This window comes from Cetorhinus maximus, chromosome 22 (assembly GCF_964194155.1).
Source record: "Cetorhinus maximus chromosome 22, sCetMax3.hap1.1, whole genome shotgun sequence".
Lineage (NCBI taxonomy): Eukaryota > Metazoa > Chordata > Chondrichthyes > Lamniformes > Cetorhinidae > Cetorhinus > Cetorhinus maximus.
Window position 1 is genome coordinate 15396331 of NC_135900.1, and position 12258 is coordinate 15408588.

General features: G+C 40.0%; 1 protein-coding gene across 1 annotated transcript in view; it reads left to right on the forward strand.

Moving 5' to 3' along the window:
* lrig3 (leucine-rich repeats and immunoglobulin-like domains 3) overlaps nucleotides 1-12258 on the forward strand; it is a 62119-nt gene that overhangs the window by 31337 nt on the left and 18524 nt on the right. Inside the window, exons 4-7 of the mRNA XM_078567843.1 lie at nucleotides 7523-7651; nucleotides 8913-9056; nucleotides 9215-9358; nucleotides 9777-9920. Of these exons, the coding sequence (XP_078423969.1) occupies nucleotides 7523-7651; nucleotides 8913-9056; nucleotides 9215-9358; nucleotides 9777-9920 (561 nt within the window). The remainder of the gene's footprint in view (nucleotides 1-7522; nucleotides 7652-8912; nucleotides 9057-9214; nucleotides 9359-9776; nucleotides 9921-12258) is intronic.

A 12258-nucleotide genomic window follows, 5' to 3' on the forward strand; every position in this document is an offset into this window, starting at 1 on the left:
ACTACCCTCCTAAGCAACTGTGGACGTCCCCTTCCTTCACAGCTCATTCAAAACAAAAATGTGATTTACCAGTTTGAATGCAAGAAATCCCTATCTTTTAATTAACTTTAATAGTTCGCAGTAACAAAGGTGTCCATACATAGAAGATGACAAAATCAGTGTGTATTCCTTGCATTTTCTGCTAAACACTGAGGATAATACCAGTCATAGAATAAATGCTATGCAACCTTTTTTTTTCTCTTCTTCCTTTTCTCTAGATTTAGCATGCATTATTGTTCAGGTAATGGCAGTCTAGTTATACTTTGTTCAGTTTTTTCCTTCCCTCATCCAGAGATGCTGCGGCCAACCTGCAATGTCCCCACCGAAAGCCTGTGTAGAATTGGCAAGCTCAGCGTCTGCATGATTCAGTACTAAAGCCTAAAGTGTACTTCCTTACAATCATCAGCAAATTGTTTATTTTAATTTTGATAGTATGAGTCCTTTAAGTTGTTTGAATTGGACCAATAGTTGCACATCAGTCATGGTCTCACATGCCTAACACTTTAGGTAAGTTACAGAAGAGCACATGAAACATGTCCAGTGAGGTAATAACCTCACTTGAAAATGGAAATAAGTACAATAATGTGAAAGATGCAAACTTTTCTATTCTCTCCCAAAGCTTTATTCACAGCCATCACTCTCATTTTTGCCCAGCACTCTCAGCTGCGTATAATCCCTCCAAATATTTTCTATGACTGTGATCTTCATTTTTTTTAAACCCCCCCACCTTTATTTGAAAAGGTTATCCAAACCCATGCCTCCCAGTCCACACTTTTTGCTCTTCCAACTCAAGACTATGACCTCGGCCCTCCACTAATGTCCCCATTTGTGTAGTTTTTCATTTCTTGAAGATCTAATTTGTCCGTTTTCTTTTTTTTGTCACGTTCCTTAGTTATTTTACGCCCATCAGACAGAAAGATGCAAGAGTTATCTCTTCAATAGTTTTACAATATATATTATGCAATGAGCAAGACTGCAGTACAAAAAATTCAATAAAAAGTACCTAACTCATCATCATCTCTGAATTTGCTATGGGGCCTGTGAGCAACTCATCCTATAACTGTTTTCCATGTTTCATGGTCATCGCCCCTGTATGCTATTATGCTGTTTCCTTTGTCTGCTCCAGAACACAACATTACTGCTGGATCACCTTTAATCTACTGCTGGTTTTGTACTAGACGTTGCACTGATTTCACAATGGTTGAACTGGAGGGACGAAAACTGATAATCAAATATTATTGATGGACGTAAAATAACTGAGGAAAATGACAAAAAAAAGAAGAAAATGGACAAATTAGGTCTACAAGGGATGAGAAACTACACAAATGGGGACATGGGACTGGGAAAGACTACTGTGGTCCATCTAGCCAGCCACACTATCTAATAAATTACATATCACTTGATACTTAGCCATTTCCTGAGCGTACAGGTGCAATCAGCCCTCACTGATCGTTCCCCTTCAATCAGTTATATCTCATCTGTTCATCTTCTCAATTTGCATCATCTCACACTGCTGTGGGGAAAAATTCTTCTGATTTGTTTGTTGTAGTAAATTCATAGCTGTTTATAAACAACCATTTTGCAAAATTTCCTGCAGCATTTTGCAGACAACTTGTTTCTCAAACCTAATATACTTTGTGTAAAAACAGTCCACCTGACACTTGCTTATTCCAGAGTACTTAATTTTTGTGTGTGTGAGCTTTAGCATTGACTAATGGCAAGCTTCACAGCTCAGCCATCTTTCTGCACCCATGCATATACTTTGCAGCTAGAGTTACTTGTTGGCTAGTAACAGAAACCCTGCTTTAGGTGCCAAAGCCAATTGTACTGGTATTGCTGTCACTTTTGTGCCAGATCGACACCGCACATATATTGAAAAAGACCAGTTTCTTGTTCCAGAGTTTGCTTTTTCAGTGCTGCTCTCCAATTTTCAAAATTTCCTGAATTCAGTGAACTGTCTGTTGCAATTTCACTAATTTGAATCCCCCTTATTTCTAGACTTTTAAGATCCATGTTGTCCAAATAAGGTTGCCCTTTTTTTTATTAAGCGCATCTAGCCTTTTCACATGTGTCTTCTGAAAATAACATTTAGATCTAACTACTTTATACACAGGCTGGCGAATGTATGGAAGGGAGGGGGCTGGTCATTGAGGGCAGATTGCACGTGTAAGTTCAAGAAATGGCTAAGTATCAAGTGATATGTAATTTATTAGACAGTGTGGCTGGCGAAATGGACTACAGTAGTCTTTTCCAGTCCCATGTCCCCATTTGTGTAGTTTCTTATTCCTTGGAGATCTAATTTGTCCACTTTTTTTTTACCTTTTCCTCAGTTATTTTACATCCAGCAATAATATTTGATCACCTGTTTTTGTCCCTCCAGTTCAACCATTGTGAAATCAGTGCAAACTCTTGTCCAATGTGTAGTACAAAACTAGCAGTAATGTTGTGTTCTGGATCAGACAAAGGAAACGGCATAATAGCGTACAGGGCGATGACCATGAAACATGGAAAACAGTTATAGGATGAGTTGTTCACAGGCCCCAAAGTAAATTCAGAGAAGATCGTGTTAAGTGAGATACCTTTTTTATTGAATTTTTGGTACTGCAGCTTTGCTCATTGCATAATATAAACTGTAAAACTATTGAAGAACTAACTCTTGCCCTTTTAGAAACTTTGTTTGTTTATAATTAAGTCTCTAGGTTTGCTATATTGAGTGAGAAGTGAGCCCATAGGTCCTGCCATGTATTGTTGCTGTGTAATCCATTTGAACTTGAATAATTTATTTTTGTATCTTGTGTCACTCATTCCACCCCTGAGGACTCGGGAAGGCCACTTATATCATGGGCCGCTGTCTCAAGACCTAGCCTTAAGAGGGCTGCAGTTCCAATTCAAAAGGTTGTGCTAACTTCCTCAGCGACTGCGAATGTTTCAAACAGAAAGTGTTTCTTGAAAAATTGATTGCTTTGCACTTGCAATGTGATTACATCAATGATACGAAACAGTGGTATTTTTCGTGTACTAGGTTGGAGTGTATACTCAGCCACTGGGATTTTCTGGTCCCGCCCACGGTGGGAATCGTTGTGGCTGAATGGAAAATTTGATGACTCAGCCAAGGTCGGTTGACCCTGGGTGGGAATTTCCAGTCCTACAGCAGGCGCAATCAGAAAATCCCAGCCTACGTCATGACAGCATCATTATGAGTGCATACATGTACATAGTGATGATTGTGCCCCTGCTAGCACACTTTTTACTGGGCTCATTGAGACTTTGAAACAGGCAATGAGATTGAAGAAGCAAGGGTTAATACAAGACAGCCTGCACATTTTTTAATAGACAATCTTGGCTGAGTAATCTGATTGAGTATTTTTGAAGTAACAGAAAGGGATGATAAAGGTAATGCAGAAGATGTATATATGCACTTTCAAAAAGCACTTAATGAAGTATCACATAACCAACTTATTCAAAAAAGCAACTTTGGTACGTAATTGGCCAGGCAATAGGAGGTGATGCGTAGCGCTGAATGCATGCTTTTCTGGAGAGGAGTATGCAGTGGGAATCCCCAAGGATCATAAGGACTATTCTTTTTGTCTATATAAATAACCTGGACTTGGTTATGGAGACTAAAATTTTGAAGATTGCAGGCAATACACAACTTGGCAACGTAGTAGATAGTGAGCATTGTAGCAGACTTCAGTATGAACACAGTCTGGTGAAACGGTCAGACACATGGCAAGTCCAATAATGTAGATAAGGTTGCACTTTAGATGAAACAACATGGAGAGTTAATCTAACTGGTACCGTTTGGAGGGATGTGCAAGAACGGAAGAGATGTATATTCATAAATTTTGAAGGTGGCAAGATAAGTTTTAAGGCAGTTAAAGTGCATGGAACTGTTAGTTTTATAGATAGGGGCATTGCATTCAAAAACAAGGAAGTCATGCTAAACCTTTATAAACCTCTGTTTAATCCTCAGATGGAGTATTTTGTATAATTCTGGGCAGCACACTTGAAGGGTGTCAAGGTCCTAGCAAGGGTAGAGAGGAGGTTTGCCGGGAATGAGGGACTTAAGTTATATGGAGAGATTGGAGAAGCTGGGATTGTTCTCCCTAGAGCAGCAAGGGAAAGGTGAGACCTCATAAAGGTATTCAAAATTCTGAAAGGTTTTTATAATTTTTTTTTCCACCTTGCTCTATTTGCACCGTGGGTCAGTAATCAGAAGTTGTATATTTAAAATAATTAAGCGTTATTCAGATTTGGAATGCATTACTTGGAGGAGTGGTAGAAATGGATATCATTGAAGCTTTTAATAATTAGGCTAGTGTTTGAAGATGAATAATTTGCAGGATTATTGGGCAAAGGATGGGGTGTAGCACTATATTGGACAGCTCTTTTTCAAAGAGCCAGCACAAGTTTGGCAGGCTGAATGGCCTCCTTTTTACATGCTGTAAGATTCTATAGTCCTAATGTATATATGGAAAATGTATAGAAAACTGTCTATTCTGTTTCTTTCCCCTTGTGTTTGCAGTTTTCCCCTTCAATCCACCCTTGCCTTCTCACATAAGTTGCAACTTGTGTACCGATACAGTTCCATGGGTGATGATCACAGCTCTTCACAACTGACTGCACAGTAAATATTGGCTGTCTGTTCAGCCATGGAGGCCAGTAGGAGCTAAGGTGACCCTGTCCACACAGGTATTTGTAGCAGAACCACTGGCTAGTGACCAAGAAAAAACATTTTCTTTTCTCTCCCTCATCCTATCCTAAGAACACTGAAGCAAACCCAATGCTCTGTGGACTTGGATGAGTTACTGAGTAGGCCAAGCACTGAAGCTGAGAGTTTTCGAGCTCACATTAGTTTACTGTTCCATTACCTGATGCAGTAGTTCCTGAACCATCAGAGGAGAGATCCCTGTTGTTTGGATTGTGTGATTACTGCTCGCAGGGTTGTATTTCCCCAGCCTCCCCCTGTTTGTGTAATTTTAAAATAGTTAGTCTCTCATCTCTCAGTTCAGCGCGAATACAAAATAAACAACCCCCCAAATGCACTTAGCAGATTAGAGGAGAGAGAAATAAAAACAGAAAATGCTGGTAAAACTCAGCAGGTCTGACAGCATCTGTGGAGAGAGAAACACAGTTAATGTTTCAAAACTATTCTTCAGAGCTAGAGGAGAGAGGAAGGTGTGTTCTGTATTGGACATGGGAAACCAAGGGCCTTTCTCTTTGACCTGCGGGGGCGAGCCCTGCACGCCGACTCATAAAATGACGTGAGGTGATGTCGGGCGTACGTCCCGAGGTCACCGCGCGTCATCACGATCCTTCGTTCGGTGGGCGTGTGCTGGTGTCACCTGTGCGCCCGCTGAACTGTCAAAGGCCTGCTAAGGCCATTAATGAACCAATTTAGGCAATTGACGGGGCTGTCCGTCCAACCTTAAGGTTGGCGGGCAGGCGAAGACCCAAGCGGCCTTCGTGTTTTGCATGGAACCTCATCCATGGGCGGGATGAGGTTTCATGAAGGTTTTATTAAAGAAGTAAAAACATTTTTGACAATTCATAAACATGTCCCAGCTCATGTGACACTGTCACATGAGGGGACGTGTCTGAATAATTTTATTCTTTTCTCCAAACTTTAAAACTGAACTTAATCTCCCTGAGGCAGCCTCCGTGCCTCGGAGATTTCTGTGCTCTTTCACATGCATGCGGGCGGGCATCATGCTGGGCGGGCCTTAATTGGCCCGCCCATGTAAAATGGCGGCGCGCAGCCGATTGCGGGCGGCGATCAGCCCTGCTCCTGACCAGCTCGCCCAACAGGCAGAAGATTCTGCCCCAATACTCGTGAGCCTGAATGCTGGTATTAAAGGAACACATTTATTTTGAAAGTTATAATTTTAACATATTAGCATGTCAGAATCTCTATTAATATCATTAATGGAATATGCACATGCTTAGTGTGAAATGTAATTTCCTAGAAATGACAATTTAATCGGAAGCTTAATACTTGCTATTGGAACTGAATAAAAAGTGGAAGTAAATTCCAACTGTAACCCATGAAGTTATACAGAATATATTGAATCGGTGTTGCACTTTGCTTGCTTATACCAGCATAAATAAACTCCCTTTATAAATAAATCAGATCTCCAAGTAAGCATCCATAAATGGTTTGTGCAAGTTTTAGAAATATTTAGTTATGTAAATTTTAAATGGTGGAAAATTGTACATTTTTCTAATTGATCCCCTTTGGTGATCATTCATGATGCTATCATTTGAGCATTGGTAAAAGAAAACTGTAATAAAAGTTATTTGAATGTACTTTTAAAATAATTCCAATAACTATTTATGGGTAAATTTCAGGAGTAAAACTGCTCAGTCAGCATTTGAGGTTTTTATGCTCAGCCAGAGATGTTTGAGTTAGTAGAAATCAATTCTAGACCAAGATACAGACAGTGCTTCTTTTTCTTGTTTTATACATTTACAGATTGGTAATTTTACTCTGGTAGAAATTTCACCTTGCCTCTTGTCAATTCAAGCCTCAGTCCAAGCACACAATCTTGTGCATTGCAGTTGCAATGCAATAATGACTGACTACAACGCACTGAGAGATGCTGTTCTTTAGATGAGATGTTCAAAATCTCATGACAGCATTTGAAGAAGAGCAGGGAGCATACTGGCTACTGCTGTTTTCTCAGTCAATATAATCAAACAGCAGATTAATTTAGTTACTCATTTAAATTTGCTGTTAGAATTTTTCCTGTGCATGAAATGGCTCCAACCATTGCCTACATAAGTGACTACAGTTCAGAGTTGTTCATCATTGCTTGCAAGTAATTTTAGATATGTCAAGATTATATAAATGCAAGTTATTCGTGCACTTATCCAGCTTTGAATCATCGTTCTATTGCACAGAATTGGACCCCACACCTTTGCTGGCTTTCTCAAGCTTTATCCATTTTACCTTCTTCATTGTCTTATCATCTTCCTGTAACTTTTGTAAGATTTCCCTTTCTGAAATAAATACCCCCCACCCAACCAACCAAGCGTACCATGGCAGCTGGCTGGCCGCCTGATAGTTCTAGTGGGAAACCTGATCCAGTTTGAGACATGCTGGACTGTGGCTGGAGATCTGGCACCCAGAGAGAGCCGGTCAGTTGCAGGCTGCCACAAATAAGTTATCAACTTTTTTCAATGCTCTACAGTCTTTTTAGCCTTCTGAACTCAAGCTGCTATGTTTTGGTTAAGAAGATATTTGTTTTCTCAGAGTGCAACAACAATATTGATTTTTCCAATTTTGTCTACACCTCTAATATATGCTATTTTGCTACACCACACTTTTGACAGGAAAAAGGTTATAATTACCGAAAATAAGGTTCTATTTAATTTTTTTCATACTAAATGTAAATTAATTATAAGTATGGTACTTTGCGTTATTTCAAGAGGTTGTGTTTTTGTAAAAGTAGATTTTGTTCAGCTGATTTTGATTTCTCTGCAGGTCTAATAATAAAATTGTTGAGATACAAGCTGAACAACTGACACCATTTCAGTCAATGGAAACACTGGACCTCAGTAACAATCACATTTTTGAACTGAATACATTCCCTCCTCTACAGCTTCGATATCTGTAAGTATATTGGATAGTTTCGAACGCATTTTCTGATAATCGTGCTGAAAGAATTCTGCTTAGCAGATAAGTGACGCTTCAGTTTAAGCAGAGAAAACTGGAGCCTTTCAACTTGACTTCGTTCAAAATATAGAACCCTATTTATTTTGCAGGCTGCCTTTCACCAGGCAAAACCCTGTTGAATGCATTAAATTTCCCTTGGAAGAATGCTTTCCGACATTCCCCTGAGCACCATGCTAGTAACGACAAATGTAAAAAGTAGCCACAACAACAGCTTGAATTTATTTTGTGCACGTAATATAATATAGAATAATGCCCCAAGTCTCTTCACAGAGGTGTAATAAAAACAAATGGATTTCAAGCCAGTGGAGGGAATATTAGGAGTGGTTATCAAGGAGGGTAATGATTAGCAGAGAGGCAAGAAGAGATGGCAAGGTTGGCCAGGAATGTGTATGGGAGGTGTATTGACAGGAAAACAGTGAATTTGGAGGAGAAAACACACTGGTGAGCTGAGTCACAGCTAATAATGACTTTCCCATTACATTGGGGAACTTTCCAGCTCTTCCCATTTGGTATTTACAGCACCAATTGTGAGATAAACGAGTTAATCAGCCACAGACCAGCTTCCGCCCGACATCACAGAATCACAGTGTGGAAGAGGCCCTTCGGCCCATCGAGTCTGCACCGACACGTGAGAAACACCTGACCTACCTACCTAATCCCATTTACCAGCACTTGGCCCATAGCCTTGAATGTTATGACGTGCCAAGTGCTCATCCAGGTATTTTTTAAAGGATGTGAGGCAACCCGCCTCCACCACCCTCCCAGGTAGTGCATTCCAAACCGTCACCACCCTCTGGGTAAAAAAGTTTTTCCTCACATTACCCCTAAACCTCCTGCCCATCACCTTGAACTTATGCTCCCTTGTGACTGACCCTTCAACTAAGGGGAACAGCTGCTCCCTATCCACCCTGTCCATGCCCCTCATGATCTTGTACACGTCACTGCGCGTCATTTTATGTGTTGGCGAGTGGGCCCCGCCCCCACTCGCCGACGCATAAAATCCTGCCCTAAGGATTGAAGCTAAGATTTTGGATGTGAATGTGGAATGACATCTGTTTTTTTAAGATATTTTTGGAAGGGGGAGGAGGAAGAACTAACAAGAAATCAGATTAAATTTGTTCAGTGAACGCTTCTGCAAATGTCTTTGGTGTAGTTTTACAGATCACAGATCCCTAATCATGAGTGTGTTCTTGTTTAGGTACATCAACAATAACAAAATAACTTCTCTGGATCCTGGTTGCTTTGACAATCTTTCCAACACACTTCAAGTCCTAAAATTAAACCGGAACAAAATTTCAACTATTCCTTCCAAGATGTTTAAGCTGCCACATCTTCAGCACTTGTAAGTTCATTTTGTGTCAAAATTGCAAAAAAAAAAGCGAATGAATTTCTGGTTTAAATATTCAAATTCTACGGCCCCTGTTCAATTTTGTTTAAAATGGAAAAATTTGTTGTTCTGCCATACCAGTCTTTCTTTATTTAATTTTTATTTTGTTGCAGGGAACTCAGCCGCAACAAGATTAAAAAAGTGGACGGCCTTGCGTTTCAAGGACTTAGTGCTTTGAAATCTCTTAGATTACAAAGAAATGGCATTACTAAACTCATGGATGGAGCTTTCTGGGGACTGAGTAACATTGAGACCTTGTAAGAACTGCTTTTAATTATTTAGCATGGTTTTACATGAACAGTTCATAAACCAAAAATAGAATTGAGTTGTGAATCTTAGACACAGTAAAATATTTTATGTTCAGATGTTCACAAGTTATGAAATCACTTCATTTGAGTTTTAACCAAAAAACATTTTCTTTTTTAAACCAAGTACTCGGTTCAGCAAAATATGTAAAAAAAAAGAACTTGGTTGTAAAATGAGCTGCTTTCTACCTTTTTGGCCTCGCAGCTTTGGCAATTGACTCTCATTCCAGAGACTCCAGCCACATGGCTTCGCTCTTTTATATTGCCTTTGCCAAGCTTTTTAACTGTGTAACAAACAGGTAAAAGAAATAATAAAACCCTGTTTTTCAGGGTAATGCAAGTTGACATTGTTGTTAATTTTTTTTTTCAGACAACTAGATTTTAACAATTTAACAGAAGTAACGAAAGGATGGTTGTATGGGTTGCTCATGTTGCAGCAACTTAACCTCAGCCAGAATGCCATCAACAGGATCAACCCAGATGCCTGGGAGTTCTGCCAGAAACTCAGTGAGCTGTGAGTAGCTTTTATTCCATTCCAGTTTCAGTGTAGACAAAAGCCAAAATGTTAGCTTTGTGTTTGTGAGTATTTTTCATAAAGTTTTTTTTATGAAGATGACCAAAGCAATGCTTCTTATAAGAGGTAAGATACAAGATTTCTTTTCAAACCACAAATGACTTGTTTGTTGTGCTGCTCTTTTTCTACTTCAAATTTAGGAAGATGTGGTAAACCAAAGAGCAGAGACAAGGCAAGAGAGACAGGTATTAATATGGACAACGATAAACAGACTGTGAGGAAGGGACAGAGAGTACAAATCTATGAAATCAGCAGATAAGGCTAGATGCTACAAAAAGGACAAAACTAAAGGCTCTGTATCTAACATGTAACACGTAGCATTCAAAACAAAACAGATGAACTGATATGGTACTTATTTAATTCTATTTGCACTCTGATAGCCATTACAGAGACATGGCTACAGGATGACATAGATTGGGACCTGGATATTGAAGGGTATGTAACATTTAGGAAGGACAGAAAGTTAGGAAAAGCTGGATGGGTGGCTTTACTAATTAATGATGGTGCTAACACATTAGAGAGGGATGACCTAAGTTCAGGAAACCAGGATGTAGCAGTGGTTTGGGTTGAGATGAGAAATGATAAAGGCAAGAAGTTACTTGGAGTCATGTACAGGCCCCCTAATTGTAACTACATAGTAGGACAGAATATAAAAGAAGAGATGATGGCAGCTTGCCAGAAAGATACAGCAATAATCAAGGGGGACTTTGATTTACATATAGACTGGAAAAATCAGATGAGTAAAGATAACATAGGTGGGGAGCTCATAAAATATTTTCTGGATAGTTTCTTAGAAAGGTACGTTCTGGAGCCAACCAGAGAGCAGGCTATACTAGACCTGATATTGTGCAACGAGATATGATTAATTGATAACCTCCATAACGAAGGCACTCCTAGGTAGCAGCAATCATAACATGATTGAATTTTACATTCATTTTGAGGGAGAAACAAGTGCGTCCGAGACTAGTATTTTAAACTTAAGTAGTGCAATTCTGAGGGCATGAAAGCAGAGCTAGCTAAAGTGAACTGGCAAATGAGGTTAAGGGATATGTTAATAGAAGTTCAGTGGCAGACATTTATAGGGATATTTCAGAATACACAGAATATATACATTCCAATGAGAGAGAAAAATTCCAAGGAGATGGCCCACCATCCATGTTTCACTAAAAAAAATTAAAGACAGTATCAAACTTAAAGAAAAAGCATATAATTACGCAAAGACAGGTGGCAGGTCAGAAGTTTGGAAAGAATATAAAGGCCAGCAAAGAATGACAAAAAGATTGATAAGGAGGGAAATGTTAGAGTATGAGAGAAAGCTAGCTAGTAATATAAAGATGGATGGTAATAGTTTCTATGGGCAGAATTTTTACCTTGGCAGGCAGGCGCATGCCCGACCCGCTCGAATGTAAAATGACGTGCGTTGACATCGGGCGAGCGTCCCAGTGTCAACGTGAAGTCCCGCGATATTTAGGTCAGTGGGCGCGTGCGGTAATCGGCAGCGCACCCGCCCGCAATTAAAAGGCCAATTAAGGCCATTAAAAAGATAACCTAAGTTTTTTGCTGCCCGTCCAACCTTACGGTTGGCGAGCAGGCGAAAAGGCCAAGCGGCCTTTACATGTTTCCAAGGGCGGGATGAGGTTTCCAACAGCAAATAGCAGTAAAATAAAACATTTTACACTTCATTTATAACGTGTTCATGTGACAGAGTCACATGAGGAATCAGGTTTTATAACATTTAAAAAAAATTTTTTGGAAAACTGTTCATCTCCCTGAGGCAGCTCTGCGCTTTGGAGATTTTTAAGCGTGCACTCACGCGCAATTGCGACGTTCATGCTCGCCGCCTTCCTCTGCCTGCACAGGCAGCGCTGAGCTCGCATTTCACTCGCATTTAATTGGCCCGCCCGCCTGAAATTGCGGCCCTGCCCCGATAGGTGGCAGTCAACCTCCCGACTGCCCCCATCGAGCCCGCCCGATGAGGGCAAAATTCTGCCCTGTGGATATTTAAATAAGAAAAGAGTTAACAAAGTGAGCGTTGGTCCTATAGAGAGTGCATCTGGAGAATTGATAATGGAAAGTGAGGAGATAGCAGATGAACTAGGCAGGTATTTTGCTTTGTTTTTCACTTTAGAGGACACAAGTAACATCCTGGAAATAGCTGTAAATCGGGAAATGGAAGGGAGGGGGGAACTCAGGGAAAATTAAAATCACCAGGGAAGTGGTATTGAGCAAATTGTTCAAAGGCTACAGGCTGAATAATCTCCAGGTCCAGATGGACTTC